This window comes from Cynocephalus volans, chromosome 1, assembly GCF_027409185.1.
Source record: "Cynocephalus volans isolate mCynVol1 chromosome 1, mCynVol1.pri, whole genome shotgun sequence".
In the NCBI taxonomy this organism is placed as follows: domain Eukaryota; kingdom Metazoa; phylum Chordata; class Mammalia; order Dermoptera; family Cynocephalidae; genus Cynocephalus; species Cynocephalus volans.
Window position 1 is genome coordinate 219333232 of NC_084460.1, and position 20426 is coordinate 219353657.

Consider the following 20426-nt stretch of genomic DNA (forward strand, 5'->3'; position numbering starts at 1 on the left):
AAGGTTGCATTAAGGTTAATTTCAGATGATATTAAATAATGCATAATGCTAAATATGGTTACTGTGCAGAGAGAGATCTTTAAGTCAATAACTGGAAATAATATTGTAGTTGAGAAATGCTTTAATGAAAACATGCCACTTACAGAATTTGATATATGTGAAGCACTGATGTTGACTTCGAGCTGCACATTAAAAAAAGAACTTAGGTTGGCAACTAGTTGATATTTAACATGAAATTATATTAAAATAGCTTTCCTCACCGCCTATTTTATGAAAGAAATCATTGTGAAAGTTTTGATAAGTGTGCTTAGCTACCAGTGCCGAAAGACCTAGCTCCAAATCCCCACGTAGGGCAGTTACAGGATCTTGAGCAAATTACTCCTCCTCTGAGAGCTCAGCTTCTTCATCTGTCAAACAGGCATAATAATACACAGTCTGTCTGTATATCACACATATACACAAATGTGTTGCCAGACATGAAACATGTACTTAATAAGTGGTGGCAGTGATGGAAAACCCACAGTATGTGCTGAGAAGTTACTAAGCTTGTTAAATGGGAAGTGAGAAGACTATGGGCCCTGTACCAACACATTTCTAGTGCCTCCTGAAGAGCAAGACATGGTCAGGTGAGTGTATGCAGCAAACCACTTGGTTCGACCTGATATTTGTCTCTTAGTGACTCAAAACCTAGAAAGAGAATTTTAAAAATTCCATGAAAATGACAAATGGGGTTTTACTTTTATTTTCTACTTATTTCTATATATAGGATATACTGTGGCTCAAAAGTCTGATTTTAAAATAGTTGTATTGTTTCCTATTGCTGCTGTAAAAAAAATTACTGTAAATTTAGTGGCTTAAAACACCACAAACTTATTATCTTACAGTTCTGGAGGTCAGAAGTCTAAAATCAGCCTCACCGAGATAAAGTCAAGGGTTGGTTCCTTCTGGAGGCTTCAGGAGAGGGTGCATTTCCTTGCTTTAGTCAGCTTCTAGAAGCTGCCTGCATTCCTTGGCTTGTGGCCTCTCCCTCCCATCACTCTAACCTCTGCTTCCATCACCACTTTTCCTACTGCTGATTCTCATCCTCCTGCCTCTCTCTCATAAGGGCTTTAGTGATTACATTGGACTGGCCTGGATAATCCAGCATGATTGCCTTGTCTCAAGGTCCTTAATCACATCTACAAAGTCCCTTTTACCCTATAAGGTAACATACAGTTTCTGGGGATTATGACATGGACATTTTGGGGGGCCAATATTCAGCCTACCATAAAAGCCACTTTTTTTGACTGAGCCCTCTCTGTGGCCAGGTTCTGAGCCAGGGGAAGGAAAGATAGTCACAGCAGGTTTCTGTGCTGAGGAGCTCATAGTCCCACACCCAGGAAGGAATTTATAGTACTCTGTGGCACTCATATCATTTATACCATTTTAAAATTATGAAATAACATCACTGTAACATTTCATGTGACAGGAAATGTTATATAAAAGCCCTAGTGCTATGGAATGAAATGTGTTCCACCTAAATTCACATGTTGGAGCCATAACTCCCAGTATCTCAAGAGTGTGACTGTATTTGGAGATAGGGCCTTTAAGGGGGTAATTAAGATAAATGAGATCGTGAAGGTGGACCCTAATCCAATCTGACTGGTGTCCTTATAAGAGGAGAAAGAGACACTAGGAGTGTGCACACACAGAAAAAAGGCCATATGAGGACTCAGAGGGCATCCCTCTACAAGCCAAGGAGAGAGGCTTCAAGAGAAACCAACCCCGCTGACACCTTGATTTTTGGACTTCCAGCCTTCAAAACTGTGAGAAATAAATTTCTGTTGTTTAAGCCACTGGGTCTATGGGGTTTTGTTATGGCAGCTCTTGCAAACCTGTACATGATGCCTTTACTATGTTTATTATGTATTTTGCTTTCCAGTCTTTTGTCTGCATACATTCATTCCCATTTATGTTGACAGTTAAACACATAATGTTCATGCCCTTTTAATCTCTGATTCTCAAACTGAGCCCTGCTGCAGCTTGGGAGGAGATACAGTCAGGTCTCCCTGGGATGCTATGCAGTCCTCACCTTACCAGCCTCACCATGCTGGCAGAGAAAAGCCAGAATGGATGTAAATCAAAGCACTATTACATTCGTTTAAGAAGAGATAATGTTTGTCTGTTACTTGACTGTTTACTCGAATGTTTGTTTCTTTGTCTCACTGTATGGTTCAGCCAAGTGCCTAGCACAGCACCTGGCAGTCACATTTACTGAGTGAACGAGTAGCCCATTCTCTTCCTGAATGCAAATTTTCCTGGGCAACAAAATCGTAAACAGAAGATGGCATAGAGAGCATGAAATTGGCAAGGTTGGCATCATCAAGTTGGATGATAAGAGCTCTCCTCAATTTCCTAATAGTGTGCTGATTTAAAAAAAAAAAAGTAATGAACACACTAATACATCTGGAGGTAATTTTCATGTATTGTGCTTTGTTTGGTTTTCATCTTTTTAACAGTTTTAATCAAATTATCATAATACTATTCATTTAATGTTTTCCTGTTCTGTAATTTTGAAAAATTGCTTTTATCATATGAATAGTTGGGTCTATTTCTGGGCTCTTGACAGTGTTCCATTTTCTAAATTCATTTTTATACTTTTATCATTCTGTTTTGATTAATATTGTTTTGTGGTACATTCCAATATCTGACTAGGCCATACTGATTTTCTCTATTGAGTTTCTGTTTCATAATATATTTACTCATTACCTCTTTGTTTTTACAAAGTAATTTTAGAATTATGTTATTTAAAATCTGTTGTTGAATATTTATATTAAAATCTATAAACAAAATGTCCAAATTATGGTTTATCAGCCAGATTAAAATAAAATGAATGTCTAACCTTGACCTCTTGCGTGAGCAATAGAGATGATGGCACTTGGAAAAGTAGTAGAACATAAGCAAGCTTTACAGGAAACCAAGAAAATGAACAAGCAAATATATGTCGTATATATACTTTAAGACATAGCTCAGCATTCCAAGTAAGCTGGACGATTAAACCCTATTACAAATTTTCACTGTCTTCAATTCTGAGTGAAAAGGACAGAATCAGAATAAAGAACAGAGTAGATGATTGCTTAGTGCTACAGTGATAATTGATCTTACATCATCAGTTTGTGTTTATACACCTTAAATCAGTTTAGGAAGAATGCAGCATCGCCTAGTGTTTAAAAATGCAGACTCGAAAGCCACATTGCCTGGGTTTGAGTCAGCTCCTCTACTTATTTGCTGAACATCAGCTTACTTAAAATGGGATAATAATAATACTGCCTGTTGTATAGGGTTATTAGGAGAATAAACTGATATATATATATATATATATATATATATATATATATATATATATAAAGGACTTCGATAGTACCTGGCCAAAAAATGGTAACGTTGTGGAGATTTTGTGCTACTGAGACACTTTTTGGTTTGGGAGAGGTCACCTTGCCTATAGTTCCTCTTTTTTTCCCCCAAATCTGAGTGTCTACCCTTGCAGGTTTGCATGGGAAACATGACCCAGTAAGGCCTGGCCCACACCATTATCAAGGGAATGCTTTTGAGCTTTCGTACCTGACTTTGTTGTTGCACTTTGGCAGCTATCCCCTGGCTTCCTTGCAAAAAGGCTGGATTTCATTAAAATTCAGTCTCTCCTGATACTATCTCTGCTGGATATTAGAACAGGCTGCTACCAATGGCGCTTTAGCAACATGATTAAGAATGGATTTGGGCTGGAGTATTCTAAGTGCTCTACAATTGCCATTTATGAAGTTTGTCACCTGGTCTACCCACTTCCTTGTACTCTCTCTGCTCCCTGTCCCTCTCTAGCCCATCTCACCAGCACAGGAACTCAGCCAAGCTTCCTGTGGTTTTCTTGAGTTAGATACTGAGATGAATATTTCTTCATGTTTCAGGTGCAAGTTCTCTTCTGTCGTCCTGAGTCCCCACTGCCAGGCCCCCTGTATGAGTAACACTTCGGTCTGCCATGGAACCTGGCCCTGCTCTGGCCTGGCTCCTGCTCCTGAGCCTGCTGGCTGATTGTCTGAAAGCCACTCAGTCCCGAGACTTCACAGTGAAAGATATTATCTACCTCCATCCTTCAAGTAAGACTCTGTTCTCTTCACTGCAGAAATGTCACTTTATTTCAAATCAGAAGTGGGTTGAAAAATGACCAGGAGAAGGCAGCACTCAACACAGGGGAAACCTCTGGTGATTTAATTGGGGGTGCACTAGTTAACTGAAGATGCTTTACGCTTTACCCTCACCTTTTCACAGGATGTCTGTTTTTTATTTTAAGGCAAATTATTAGGCTTGTTTCCTCTGTTTCCTTCACACATACTGATTCTGAATAGTGTTCCCTTTTACTCGTGCCAGCCCTCCGTCAGTTATCTAAGTGAACCGCCATATCCCAGGAGGAGGATTGTTTGTAAAAGATCAATCCTTCCTTGGTAAGATAATAGCTGGTCTTCCTCTCTGTGCATCTGATTTTCAGTTTCAGCATAATTATCTCCCACAACTTCCGATTCCCTGTGCCTTTTGGTTTCCTGTGTTTAGGAATTATCTAGGGAGTGTACAATAACGTAGATGTCTAGATCCCTGCCCTAGAGATTCTGATTTGCACATATCTCCATCTGTACCTGTGGATTTCTGTTCTCAGCAAGAATTTCAGGTCCTACTGCTGCAGATTTCTGAGGATCACACATTGAGAAACAGCAGTTTAACTTTTTCTTTTGATCTCCATCTCTGGATGTATCTTGTCTCTCTTATTTTTGTATGAATCCTCTTCTGTATTGCCCCTGACGTGGTGAGGGCTGGTTGTATTATGTACGTTCTGACCTTTAGGATTTACCCCAAGGTACATTACTCTTTTAAAATGTTCTGCTCAGCAAATACTGTTTGAGTCAAGCTTTGTGGTAGGTATAAAGGCAAATAAAACACAGTCTTTGCTTTTGAGGATCTTATGAGCTATGAAGTGGAGGTAGCCACTCTGGCCCCTTCGATCCTGCACGGTTAGTATATTTAATGTCCACACGTTCTGGTTTAACCGAGAGGTGGTACCTGGAGTACACAGGGGTGTGAAGTCCAACTAGCTCAGCTGCTTCATAGCCTTTTGACTTGAAATAAATTTCCTAACTTTGTGAAGATTACATAAAACAATGCCTGTGAAGCACTCAGCACTGAGTGTGAGCTATAGTAAATGCTCAGTCAGAGTTAGGGGAGTTTTTTTTTTTTTTTTTTTTGTGACCGGCACTCAGCCAGTGAGTGCACCAGTCATTCCTTTATAGGATCCGAACCCGCGGCGGGAGCGTCGCCGCGCTCCTAGCGCAGCACGCTACCGAGTGCGCCACGGGCTCGGCTAGGGGAGTTTTTTAAAGCGCTAATTTCTGCATTTCTTTTTTTTGGTGGCTGGCTGGTATAGGCATCAAACCCTGGACCTTAGTGGTATAATTTCTGCATTTCTAAAGTGGTAAAATAATAGCATTATTTTATGGAGGAGAAATAATACCCATAAAGTACCAGGCCCATACCTAACAGGCAATCAAATGGTTGGTGTTTATGTTGTTGCTGTCATTGGCTTAGATACTAAACTGATGGTGCTAAAAATACACCACCCTTAATTTGTATAGCTCCAAATATACTTTTGATAGGCAGCAAATAATTTCTTTAGACTTGTTGCCACTATATCCTCTCTTCAGTATAATCTAATGCCTACTGGCTAATTGTATGACAAACTTAATCTGGCTGCTTGTTTTTGTAGAACTTCTTACTTTTTAAAAATAATGTCCCTGAAAAGAAGGTACTTGTAGACTTGTGCTGTTTCCTAGATTGCATTTTGTTCTTTTCTCCAAACAAGCATGCTTTTATTATTATTATTATTATTATTAGACTTAGTGAAGGAAAAACCTAAATGTCAGTCTCTTTGGGTTGATTGCTGTGGTTTTCAGCATCTGTGGGTTTTTTTGTCAGCCTCTGTGACAAACTACAGTAATAACTGGGCCACAGAACAGTCCCACAGCAGACTTTCTCTGAGGGTGATTGTTCATACAGGGTGGGAAAGCAGAATTAGAGTTATAGGACTTCAGTGCACAAATAGGCACCATGTCAGCCTCAGAGGTGTGGTGGGTCAATGCCTGAACTGAAGAGGCTGCTATTTGGAAAGTCTTTGAAGGATGAGCTCTGCCAGGCCAGAGGGGAGGCACTTCTGCTTTTTTGAATTTGATGGAAAAGTTCTGCTTATGTGACCTATATTCATTAAATACAGCCATGGACCGATTAGAAGGATCTCACCATATGTAAAGGATTGGTGGGATTTTCTGATATGATTTTGAAATACAGATGAAGGTAGAAGATATTCCTGGATTATAAGTAGATGATTCACCAGCAGGTCTGGGCTGAGTTCTGTGTAGAGTCTCCATAATGATGATGGAAAGCATAAATTCTTGTTGGATTGAAGCTTTCATGAATGGCTCCTACCTGAACAGAACTTTATTTATTCTGCCCACTTTAAATCGGAGTGAACTTCACATATCTCTGAACTATTTCAGAATTTAAGGTGTGTGTGTGTGTTTACACTTTGATTTTTAAGTGGAGTTGGCCCTCCGCCCTTGAGCACTAGACCATGTTTGATGGAATGATATCTCTACAAATAAGCAGGTTTCTGTTGAAAATAGACTATAAAAAATGTATGAGGGAAGTGTGGGATTAGTTTGACTTTGAATTATTTATATAATCACCTCACTTTGTAGATGGAGGCACAAACAGCTTTCTGTGGGTCAGCAAATGAGCCAGATCCCATTAATGTTACACATGGCAGCTCAGAACCTGCCCAAAGTGAAAAGTGGTAATGCCTCAGGTGTGAGAAGACACACGTGTTTTCTATACCAGACAAACATAAACTCATTTCTCATGGTCCAAGGACAGCCATCATTGATAGTAACTGGGGTGAGATTGGAACCCAGGCTGGGAAAATTCAGCCTCTCATGACTAATCTCCTTTGCTGTCTGGCTCTCTTATCTTTGAAGTTTCTAAGCCTTTAAAAGAAATACGCTTTATAGCTTTCAGTTTAGGCACCATTCTCAGTAACATTCTTTCCTATAATTTGTATGTCGGGTTTTTTTTTTTTTCATTTGAAAAATGATGAATTTCTTTCCAGCCTTGATTAAAATACCAAAGTCTAATAAAAACCTTTACAACATGAGTTAATATTAAGAGAAATGGAGCTACTTATTTGGTTGTCAGACTTCACACAAGATAGCAGAATTTAATGTACTAAGTAGCTGAAGACTATTCTTGGCCTCTGTTTCTTTCCTTAGAATAATATCCAATTTTCCTCTGGTTGTACGGTTTGAGTCTTTTCTTAAACATGTACATGAAAAACTGTATCCCTGCGGGGGCTTGTTTATGCCCAGGTAGAGAGCCAATAAAGTTTATTCACAATCCTATACTACATAAGTCTTAGAGAGTAAAAGGACTTCCTAGAAAGGTACCAGGAAATGCACTTCTATCAGAAACATACTCATATTAAAATTATACTGAAAATATTTTGTTGCCAAGTGGACTTAGAAGGAAGATGAATTTATTAGATTTTTAGAATGTTTATGTTTGCATCCAGTTTCTAAAAACAATGGAAATTAATTTGGTAAGAATAGAAAAAAGTTTGGATGCATTATATATTAGCATACATTTCAAAACAAGTCTGTTCTTACCACATTTTTGGTAACTGAAGGGCTTTGTCTAGGCAAAAGTTCCCAGAGATGGAAACAAAGACTAAATCTTTTCCGATACCTTACAAATGAATTATCGTTGGCTGAACTGTGGCTGACCATGAGAGTTAATGGACAGATTATTTTACAGGAAGTAACTGGGCACTTTGGTGTATCTTTTTTTCTTTACAATCACCTTCTCTTGAGGGACCAAGAACTTATGCCCTGAAATACAGAGTACTAAGCTTATTAACTCTGTGATCAAGAGCCAAATTAGATTCATTCACAGCTGGGGCCACAACAGTTTGAAACTGCTTTCTCTATAATGCTTTGAAGTAACAAGAAAATAGCACATCTCTTAGGAACCTCTTTCAGTCCTTAAAAAAAAAAAAAGCCCCCAAAACCTCTCTATCAGATGCAGTATCAATTAGCAAGTTACTGGAGACAAGTTGTCCATCTGTAGATCTTATTTCTGGCTAAATATTTTCATAGGGAAGAATTTAACCATTTATTTGGTACTATACTATAACTAGCCATGTAAAGCTGAGTATGTTTGCAAAGATTTGTCACTAAACCAGGTGTAATTATTCACTGATCAGTATTACCTGCCAAGACATTACTAAAAGTTTCTAAAAGCAAACATCTAACTGTAGTCATTGAGAACGTATACTGACATGGAGCTGTAGATTTAAAAATAAAACTCACCCAAACTGAGATCATTTGGTTAACTGCCAATGATACATGCCGATACACTCATTCAGAGATAAGTGATTTGAAGTAAAGCTTCATTTTGCTGCTGTAGTATTTTAGCTCATACTTCTATTTAAATTTTGATGTACTCTACTTTGCATTAATTCTAGAGTTCAGGCCTACTTATGTAGAAATGACAGTATTTAATTTAATGTGTCACTAGTCTTGTGAAAGATCATTTTGAAAATTCTATTAAGTAATCCAAATTTGGGAACACTACGGCTTACTAGTGTTAGTTTCTCAAGTTTGTTCTTGGAGCAGTTGGATCATCAATCTTCATTCAAAGTTCTTAATTTATCTCTTTGATGGGAAAGTTTCCAGGAATAACTAATTCAACATGCCAACTGAAAATTTTACTGGCTGCAGTGACAGACAAATAAAATTGGATGTTGTAGTGAATTAATCATGCAAACTGAAGTGCTACGGCTAGCTTGCAGTCATAAACCTTGGTGAATATGATGATTATTTTTTGAGAAATACTGTTCTTTGACAAATGCTTTATATCTTTTTAAAAAAAAACTCCCACTTTGATCATTTCATTCAAATTTACAAGCTACTTTTTTCTTTTGGAGTTATCTCTATATTAAGTATTCTAAACTTCATAGTGAAACTATTTCTTGAAGTATCCAATTAGGACAATTCCCTAATATAAATATTTTATATGGTTTTTCTCATAATGGTATTTATAAAAATAAACTAATTAAAATGTCTGCAAGAAAACTGAATGCCTTCAGAATTTGAGAATCTCGTTTTTTGTTTGTTTGTTTGTTTTTTCTTTAATTCTTCATGCACGTTCTTACCTAAGTAGAATCTTTCAATTCAAATGTAACTCACTTGTCTAGGTGGCAGAATGTGAAGATATAAAAATTATTTGTTTGCGATTTCACAAAATAATCCTGTTTTATTATCATTATATGATAGGAGAGCATTTTTCTCCATAGTGAAATTTCCTCCTGGGAGTGAAGTGGTTGGATGGCTAGGTATAAGCTGCTTTCCATCATTTTGTAAGATCATCCATGCAGTTTCCATCATTCTATTTATGAATTAGAGTTTCCAGCTACTTGAGGGAACATAGAACTCTCAAACAGGCCCATGAAAAGGTCCAGTTACTTGTCTGTTTTAGGCAGTTTATGACATTTGATCATGTTGCACATTGGATATGTCACAGTCAGCTCTGTGAAATATTGCAAGCAAGTACATGGATGGACAGCTATTCTAGGCAAGGTGAATATCAAAGTTATATCTGGCCCATAATTCTGGCCTTAAGCTGCTGCCTGCTCCTTCATTTATTTTTGATAACAGATCTAATTGGTTTCATGTGAGCAAAGCAATTTACCCTGAGATGATTTTTTCTGCCAGTGGGATATGGAGGCTCAGCCATCTGCGAGGAAGAACAGTTGGCTCCTGCAAATGAAGTGTTTTGAGTATTTTCAGCTTTCAAATAGGCCAGGTAATTTTACAAATTAAAATAAAACTGCACAAGTTTTGTTTATGAAAGGCACACTTGAAGTAGCAAGGCAAGCAAATGACTAGAGCTGAGAATTAAAAGCACACCAGTGGAAAGGACAGAGAACAGCCTGGCCTGACGTTCCTTGCTGATCCTCGTCCCTGTGCTGACGGAAGGCCTTGGGAGTGCTGGCCACTCTCCAGAGCATGGTGCTCATGTCCTGACTTCCCCCACCTGAGCTTAAATGCAAAGAGTACAAGTACCTTGAGGACAGTCTCTTCAGAAGGCGGGAACAGGCAACTCTGGGGTGGGAAGAGCAGGGAATAGATAGGAAGGGTTTTCTGGAATTTCTCATCCCTCAGGCTGGAGCTAATGGTGCATCCACATCTCCATGTCCCCTCAGCATTCGGCTTCTGTGGACGTTGGGCGTAGGTCTAAGAGGGCCCTTAGGAGGGTCAGTTCTGCACAGACGGCATATGTGTCAGCAATGAAGACTCTTCTCTTAGTTGACACTTAGACCATCCCCAGGGATTCTTAACTGTGTCAGGTCTGACCAGAAAAAAATATCATATTGAACCAGAGAAATTGCTACTTTAAAAAAAAATTGAAACATAGTTGATTGTACATATCTGTGGGGTACAGAGTTGAATATCAACACCTGTGTGCAATATGTGATACTCAAATCAGGATAATTAGTATATTCAACATATACAATGTAGTAGGTTTTGTGGCCCTTTAACAATTCTTTCCTTACTCCCACTTCCCACCTCTGGTAACCTCAGTTCTCTTCTTGCTTTTGAAAGTATTATTGTGGTTGTTGTATATTTTTTTATCTCTTTTAAAAATTTATTTGTTTATTTTTTAACTCCCACTTATGAGTGAGGACATGCAGTATTTCTCTTTCTGTGCCTGGTTTATCTCACTTAACATAATTTTCTCTGAGTTCATCCATGTTGCTGCAAATGGCAGGATTTCATTCTTTTTTATGGCAGAGTATTATTCCTATTTTTTTCCCATTAAATGATTCTATTTTTTAAAGCTTTTTATTTTAATTTATTTTTTAAATTAATTAATTTTTTTTATTGGTTATGAACATTCATGAGATACAAAGCTGATTGTCACCACTTGTGCCCAAGATGTGATGGCCAGATCCATACTGGTAGCATGCCCATTACCACAAATTGAGATTATACCCCATCTCCCCACCTATTATCCCTGACCTCCATCCCCATTCCCCTTTCCCCCACTCCACTTTGTATCCCTAGGTATGTTCTCTCCCTCTGCAATTCCAGCATACCACTGTGGTCTTTCTTTCCTTTTTTCTCTCTTAGGTCCCACTTATGAGTGAGTAAATGTGGTATTTATCCCTCGGTGCTTTGCTTATTTCACTCAACATAAGTTTCTCCAAGTTCATCCATGTTGTTGTAAATGGGAGAATTTCATTCTTTTTTATGGCAGAGTAGTATTCCATTGTGTATGTATCCCATATTTTCCTTATCTAATTGTCCATTGATGGACATTTAAGTTGGCTCCATATCCTGGCTATTGTGAACAGAGCTGTGATGAACATGGGAATGCAGGTATCCCTTTGGGCATATACCCAGAAATGGGATTGCTGGATTGTATGGAGGATCTATCTGTAGTTGTTTGAGAAACTTGCATACTGTTTTACATAGTGGTTGTACTAATTTAGAGTCCCATGAACAGTGTACGAGCTTTCCTTTCTCTCCACACCCTCACTGGCATTTGTTATTTACTGTCTTTTTGATTACAGACAGTCTAATTGGGGTGAAGTGATATCTCAGTGCGGTTTTAATTTGCATTTCCCTGATGACTAGTGATGTTGAGCATTTTTCCATGTACCTGTTGGCCATTTATATGTCTTCTTTTGAAAAATGTCTATTCAGCTCCTTTGCCCATTTTTTATCGGGTTATTTGTTTTTTTTTTACTGTGTGTGCTTGAGTTCCTTGGGTATTATGGATGTTAATCCCTAATCAGATGTACAGTGAGCGAAAATATTCTCCCACTCTGTAGGTTGTCGTTTCACTCTGTTTCATTTGCTGTGCAGAAGGTTTTTAGTGTGATGTAGTCCCATTTGTTTATTTTTTTCTTTTGTTGCTTGTGCTTTCAGGCTCATGTTCATAAATCTGCCCAGACCTAGTTCCTGAAGTGTTTCACCTATATTTTCTCAGTAATTTTACAGTTTCAGGTCTCATACTTAAGTCTTTAATCCATTTTGAGTTGATTTTAGTATATGGTGAGAGATGCATGTCTAGTTTAATTCTTCTGCATATGGATGTCCAATTTTCCCAGCACCACTTATTGAAGAAGCATTCTTTTCCCCAATGAAGTTTTTTGTTGCATTTGTCAACTATCAGATGGCTGTAAGCCTGAGGGGTGATTTCTGGGTTCTCTATTCTGCTTCACTGGTCTGTCTATTTTTATGCTAGTACCATGCTGTTTTTGTTACTATAGCTTTGTAGTATAATTTGAAGTCAGGTAGTGTTATGCCTCTGGCTTTATTTTTATTTTTTTGCTCAGGATTGCTTTGGCTATTTGGGGTCTTTTATTGTTCAATATGGATGTTAAGATTGTTTTTTCCATTTCTGTGAAGAATGTCATTGGTATTTTGATGGGTATTGCACTGAATCTGTAGATTGCTTTAGGTAGTATAGACATTTTCACAATGTTAATTCTTCCAATCCAAGAGCATGGAATGTCTTTCCATCTTTTTGTATCTTCTTTAATTTTTTTCAGTAGTGGTTTGTAGTTCTCATTGTAGAGATCTTTCACCTCCTTGGTTAAATTGATTCCTAGGTATTTTATTTTATTTTAAGTTTATGTTTCTGTAAATGGGCTTACTTTCTTGATTTCTCTTTCTGTTAGTTCATTATTGGAGAATATAAAATGCAACTGATTTGGGGGCATTTATTTTGTATCCTGCAATGTTACTGAAATTATTAACCAACTCTAGGAGTTTTTTGATAGATTCTTTAGGTTTTTCCATATATAGTATCATGTCATCTGCAAATAGGGACAATTTGACTTCATCTTTTCCAATCTGGATGCCCTTTATGTCTTTCTCTTGCCTGTTTGCTCTGGTAGTACTTCCAGTACTATGTTAAATAGAAGTGGTGAGAGTGGGCATCCTTGTCTTGTTCCTGTTCTTAAAGGAAAAGCCCTCAGATTTTCCCCATTCAGAATAATACTGGCGGTAGGCTTGTCATAGATGGCTTTTATTGTGTTGAGATACTTTCCTTCTATACCCAATTTGTTGAGAGTCTTTATCATGAAGGGATGTTGAATTTTGTCAAGTGCTTTTCAGCATCTTTTAAGATAATCATATGGTTTTTGTTTTTTAAAAACTTTTCACTATGAAAAATTTAATACAATACAATAAATCCAGCTATATCAATCAGCAACCCATGGCCAATCTCATTTGTACCCCCCACACTTTCTTCCTTCCCCTGGATTAATTTGAGTAAATGCTAGTATCATAGCATTCATCCGTGTATATTTCAGTATGTATCTCTAAAAGAACTGTTTTATAAAAGACATAACTGCAGTTTATAATTCACATTTTAAAAATCAATAATAATTCCTTAATATAATCAAACATTAAACATGTTTAAATTTCTCCAATTCTCTCCTCCTCCTCCTCCTTTCTTTCTTACAATTGATTTGTTTACATCAGGGTCCAAACAAGTTCTGCTTGTTATATTGGTTGCTGTGTCAGCTGTCTCTTAAGTTTCTTTCAGTCTCTGGATTCCCCCTTCATCTAATTTTTCCCCCTTTACTCCATAATGTTTCCCAAGGTCTGCGTTTGCTGGCTCCATCCCAGTAGTGTCATATAACATGTTCCACTGTCCCCTGCATTTCTTGATGATTGGTTGCTGGATCCTGAGGCTTGGTCTCACTCAGGTTAGATTTGGCTTCAGAGGTGTATGTTCTTACTGCAGGAGGCTCATTATGTCTGATCGTCTCTCTGTGACATTAACAGTCGTTGATGACCACTTTCTAGATCCATTATTTCAATAGGGGGTTGCAAAATATCATATTCTAATTATTTCATTCTCTCTTTATTTACTAGCTGGGTTACTTCAAGAAACAGAAATGTTTCCTCCTCAGCTATTTATGGTTACTCTGAGGAACAATTCATATAGGAAATACAGAATAAATGCTTGACTCTTCCCTTTTACTTACTAGTTTTACAAAAATAAATTGTTTCTCTGTCATCTTCCAAAGAGACTGAGTTTGTTTGCTTTGTTTCATTGTCTTTATGGTTTTTTGTGGTGGTAAGATTTAGTTTCTTTCTTTCTCATTTGCATTTTTGTTCTACCAGTGAGTTTTGTTCTTTCTTGTGTGTTCATGGTAGTGATTATCAGTTTTCAGATTCCAAATGCAGGATTCCCTTGAAAATTTCTTGCAGGGCTGGCTGTGTGGTGGCAAACTCCTGCAGTTTTTGTTTATCTGGAAAATACACTATTTCTCCCTCATTTCTGAAGGAGAGCCTTGCTGTGTATAGTATTTTTGGCTGGCAGTTTTTTTTCTTTTAGCATTTTGAATATATCATCCTGTTTTCTTCTGGCCTGTAGAAATTCTGTTGAGAAGTCTGCTGTTAGTCCAATAGGGCCTCCCTTATAGGTGACTTGATGCTTTTCTCTTGCTCCTTTTAAGATTCTTACTGTGTTTTTCATCTTTGCCAGTTTGTCTATAATGTGTTGTGCAGAGGATCTTTTTGGGTTGAATCTGTTTGGGGATCTTTGAGCCTCCAGGATCTGAAGGTCTGTGTCTCTCCCTATACTTGGGAAGTTTTCTGTTACTATTTCATTGAATAGGTTTTCCCTACCTTTTCCTTTCTGCCCCTCTTCTGGAACACCCGTGATTTGAATGTTTGTGCACTTAAAGTTGTCTGCTAGCTCTGTTAGATTTTCGTCATTTTTAAAAATTCTTTTTTCCTTTTTTTTTTTTTTTGTTCACCTGGGTTATTTCAAAAAGATTATCTTCAAGATCAGAAATTCTTTCTTCTGTTTATTCTAGCCTGCTGTTAAGCTCTTGGTTGTGTTTTTTATTTCGTTGAGTGAATCTTTCAGTTCATGAGTTCTGCTACATTCTTTTGTAAGGTATTAATTTCTTTGTAAATTTCCTCCTTCAAATCCTGGATAGTTGTTCTCAGTTTATTGTGTCATCTAACTGCGTCTTCTTGTAACTCATTGAGGTTCCTTATGATTTTTACACAGAATTCCTTTTCAGTCATTTCAAGGGTTTCCTGCTTTATGGGGTGTGGTTCTTGAGAGTTATTGTATTCTTTTTGTGGACACATATTTCTTGTTTTTTTGAATTTCTAGTATCTCTATGTTGATGTCTGGTCATCTGGTGGAGCAGTTGCTTCTTCTATTACTCACCTGTGGACTCTGCTGCTGACCTTCCTTGTGTCAGTATAGTCAAGTGGTCAATGGTCCACCTACATAGTGGCAGTGGCTGCTGTGCTTGCTGCCATGGTAGAAAGCCACCCTTGTGGTAGCATTAGCTGTTGTGATGGCTTTGGTGGGCTACACACATGGCAGCAGTGGCTCCAGTGGCAGCAGACTGCTCACATGACAATGATGGCTGCCTGGGTGGTACCAGCGACTGTAGCAGTGGTGGTTGCAGGAGCCGCCTACTTGGCTGTGGTGTCCACAGCAGTGGCTCGTGTAGCTATGGTGTCCATGGAGGCAGCAGGGTTACCTTGTGTTGGTGTCAGTGGCGTTGGTGGCTCCTACTGCCTTCCTGATGTGGCGATGTCCTTGGCAGCAGTGGAGTTACCTCATGGGGGTGGCAGAAGTGCAGGTGGCTCCAACTGCCTCTCTTGCATCTGCAGTGTCTGCAGAGACTGCAGGGTTGCCTCATTGGGGCAGCAGCAGTGCCAGAAGCTGCAACTACCTTCCTTGTGTCTGTGGTGTCCTTGTTGACAGTGGGGTTACCTCTTGGTGGCTGCAGCCATCTCCCTTACATTTATGGTGTCATTGGTGGCAGCGAGGTGAACTCACAGTGGTGGCAGTGACAGTGGAGGTTGCAGTCACTTCCCTTGCATCTGTGGAGTGTGTGGCTGCGGCCTCCCACAGGATGGCTGCTCTGCAGAGAGCTGCCCTGCAATGGGTGCTGGGGTTGGACAATTGCTGTGGCAGCTGTGGTGGTGGTGGTGGGCCTGTTGGGTGGAATATGCACTGGGCACTTCTAGTCTGCCCTATTCCCAGAAGCCCCACTTTTGTGGATCAAAATGGTCAAACCTCAGGAAATTTTTAATCATCCACCGTAATATTTATATTTACATACTGACATGTTTATATCAGTTGACATACAGAGTAAATTATTGGAAATCTAGAAAATGCCTTTTTATTTCATTTGTATTGTTATTTATGCATATTTATGGGATACAGAGTTGACTATCAGTATTTGTGTACAGTACATGATGATCAAATCAATATTATTAGCAAGTTCATCATTACAAATTATAATTACTTTTTGTGTCCCTTGCCCGGTTACTCTCTATCTCCCCTCTCCCTCCCTTTTTCCCACCTCTAGTAACTATAGGTCTGTTCTCTCCTTCTGAAAGTTCAACATTTGATTATGTTCTTTCCTTTTATCTGCTTTTTAAATCCTACTTATGAGTGAGGACATACGGTGTTTCTCTTTCTGTGCCTGGCTTATTTCGCTTAACATAATTTTCTCCAAGCTCATCCATGTTGCCGTGAATGGCAGAATTGCATCATTCTTTCTTATGGATGAGTAGTATTCCATTGTGTGTATATACCACATTTTCCTTATCCAGTCATCTGTTCATGGACATTTAGGTTGGTTCCGTATCTTGGCCATTGTAAGTAGAGCTGCAATGAACATGGGAGTGCAAATACCCCTTCGACATGATTTCCATTCCTTTGGGTGTATACCCAGAAGAGGGATTGTTGGATCATATGGTAGTTCTAACTGAAGCGGTTTGAGAAACTTCCATACTGTTTTGATTATGGCTGTGCTAATTTACAGTTCCACCATCAGTGTAGAAGAGTTCCCCTTTCTTCTAGGAGTTTTATAGTTTCAGGTCTTATACTTAAGTCTTTAATCCATTTTGAGTTGATTTTGGTATATGGCAAGAGGGATGGGTCTAGTTTCATTCTTCTAAATGTGGATATCCAGTTTTCCCAGCACCACTTACTGAAAAGAGAATTCTTTTTGTTTTAATTGAAATTTATATTGAGATAATTGTAGTTTCAGATATGATTGTAAGAAATATTACAGAGAGAGGCTGGTCGGTTAGCTCAGTTAGTTAGAGCATGGCCTTATAACATGGGTTTGGATCCCCATACTGGCCAGTGACAAAAAAAAAAGACAGGAAATATTGCAGAGAGATTTCCTGTACCCTTTAAATTTGGGGTATTTTCCAAAATGGAAAAAAAAAGCTATAGAATAATATGACATTTTGAAATATTTTGAAAAGCTATAGAAAAAATTTTGACATTTGAAATATTTTGAAAAGCTATAGAATAATATGACAACCAGGATATTGATATTGATACAATCAATCCACCAATCTTATTCAGATTTCCTCAGTTTTACTTGTATTCATTTGTGTGTGTGTGTGTGTGTGTTTAGTTCAACACAATTTCATTGCAGTTGTAGGTTGGTGTATCCTCCACTGCAGTCTAGGCACCGAACAGTTTCAATAACACAGAGAAGCCTCCCGTTGTCTTCACGGCTACTCTCCTCCAAACCTCCCACCCCCCATCACTGCCATCCCTAACCCATGGCAATCTGTACTTCATTTCTAAAATTTTGTATTTCAAAAATTATATAAATTATATACAAAAGTTTTTTGTACAAATTATACAAAATTATATAAATGTACCCAAGTAGTATGTAACTTTTGGGGATTGGCTTATTTCACTCACAATAATTCCCTAGAAACCCACTCAAGTTGTTGAATGTATTAATAGTTGACTCCTCTTTATTGCTGATCAGTATTCCACAGTGCTACATCTTCATGTACCACTAGTATTCCATCAATGTACCACAGTGTGTGTAACCATTCACCCAGTGAAGGACATCTGGGTTGTTTCCAGTTTTTGGCTTTACAAATAAAGTTATTGTGGACACTTATGTGCAAGTTTTTGTACGAATGTAAAGGTTCATTTTTCAGAGACATGTGCAAGAATGCAATTACTGAGTCATATGGTAGTTACATGTTTTATTTTTTAAGAAACTGCCAAATTGTCTTGAACATCTGTTGAAAAGTTGAAAATGTGTAACTTCATAGGATTCTGTGCTCAGTCTAAAAAAGAAATCTTTTTTCTCTCGATCCTTTTTGTAGCCACACCATATCCTGGTGGATTTAAGTGTTTCACATGCGAAAAAGCAGCAGACAATTATGAATGTAACCGATGGGCTCCGGACATCTACTGCCCTCGAGGTAAATTCTCAATATTAACATTGCGGTCCTTAGAGCTGTCTAGGAATGAACAGCCCTGTAGACTTTGATGTATGCTTGCAATCTCAACTGCTTCTCTTGTCTGAGGCTATTAGTAGATTTTTCATGCCACACCAATAACTTATCGTCAAAGACTCTCAGACATAAACTGATCCATAGGATTGTCCCTTTTCCTAGGAAGCATCTTTGGAGCTCCACAGAAGGTAAGTGATACTCTCCCCACCCCTAACCCCAGCCAAATGCAGAACAAGAAGAGAATAACCAGTTTGTTTGCTACTCTTTGAAGGATTAGTCATTGCATATTAACCTCTTTCATGTGAAGTATGAATCAGTGCTCATATAAAGATTCCATTTATTATGTATCTTGCCAGAGACTTCTATCCTTAGACTGCTTGAAAGCTAGAATTCTAAATGTAGTCATTGCACAAATAAAAAACCCCCCAGCTTTCTTGATTGTTAAGTTCTCTTTGAAGGATGAGATGGACACTGGATTGAAGCATAAAATTTTGACCTAAGGGCCATTTCAAAACGAAGACGACCCTTCATCTTCATATACTCATATCTCTTTTATTCTACCAAAATACAAAAAGATGGTTATATTTGGCTATGAGTCATTGATAATTTGCTGTTTCATTTTTTAAAGAAAGTTAGTTATTTGGTGGGGGGGGGATGTTGAGGATGGGGCATTTTATTGACAAATGTTCGACTGCATAGTTAGATGGGCTTTGCTGCCGATCTCAATCAGTTGTTAAAATGATTGAACACACCAACACCAAATCCGTTATTTTTCAATGTTATACAAGAGTTCTCATACTCAACCCAGTGAGTGATACTCTGTTTCTCATGGAGGATTGGAAATTGGGAGAACATGGAAACCAAAACTTAGAAGACAGATGTCAACTACTAAAGCCCGTACTATTTAACCCATGAGTCTCCATCTAGGCTGCCCAGTAGTTACACCTGTGGAGCTTTCCCAAATCACTGAAGCATATGCCCTGCCTAGATCAGTGGCTCTCAATCTCCAGTCTCATCATTACTCCCTAAAGAACTTACTAAAACAAATTTCTCCTACCACCCTCATCCTCCACCCAACTTAAGTTTCTGGTTCAATAGGTCCAAGATAGGGTCCGAGAATTTGCATTTCTAAAGAGTTCCCAGGTGTTGATGAATTAAGAACCTCTACACAAATTGAACCAGCATTTCTGAGATTAGGACCCTGTGCTGGTATTTTTAAATATCCCAGTTGATTCTAATGAACAGTAGGGGTCAAGAAGCACTGGGAGCTACTCTATCCACAAATAGAAAGGGAAGTGTAGTGTTGTCATTTCTAGATTCCTCTTGTTTACTTTTAGGTAAAGATGCTGATGGGGTCCCAAAAGACCACAGGGAATACAAAAACATGGAAACCCTAAAGATTGGCTCAATCACAAGCTAGATATTCAGCCATCTTGGCAATCAAAGATAAGTCCTTTCCCTGTTGCCCTCTACAGTCACTGCTCATTTCCAAGCGGGTCACTTTTTTCTGTCATTACCACTGCAGAATGAACATTTGTGTAACTTGCTAATGGACCTGGTTAAACCATTGCTTCTCACATGGCTGCACATTGAAATCATCTGGTGAATTTTTGAAAACACTGATAGCTGGGTCTATTCCCAGAGATTTATACTTAAGTGATACAGAGTATGGCTGGATGTAAGTATTTTTAAAAGTTCTTCAGTGAATTCTAATATGCAGCAAAATTTGAGAACCATTGTCAGCAGTGACTCTGGACAAAAACGATGATTTGCTTGTGTATCTAGTAACCTTTGGGCTGGTTCTTGCTGGGACAAAGCTGTCCAATTAGCTTTTGAAACTGTTGTCACTGGTCTAGAGCTAGTGTATAGGAAAAGAATCTGTCCGTGCTACTATAACAAAATTCTTCAAACTGGGTAATTATAAACAACAGAAATTTATTTCTCACATGTCTGGAGGCTGGGAAGTGCAAGATCAAGGCACCGGCAGTTCTAATGAGAGCCTGGTCTTTCTCCTTCCAAGAT

The 20426-nt window shown here is 38.4% G+C and overlaps 1 protein-coding gene across 1 annotated transcript in view; it reads left to right on the forward strand.

Annotated features, from left to right (window-relative positions):
- Nucleotides 1–4012: 4012 nt before the first annotated feature.
- Nucleotides 4013–20426, forward strand: part of LYPD6 (LY6/PLAUR domain containing 6) — a 35456-nt gene continuing 19042 nt past the window's right edge. The window contains exons 1-2 of the mRNA XM_063080026.1: nucleotides 4013–4130; nucleotides 18273–18371. Of these exons, the coding sequence (XP_062936096.1) occupies nucleotides 4013–4130; nucleotides 18273–18371 (217 nt within the window). The remainder of the gene's footprint in view (nucleotides 4131–18272; nucleotides 18372–20426) is intronic.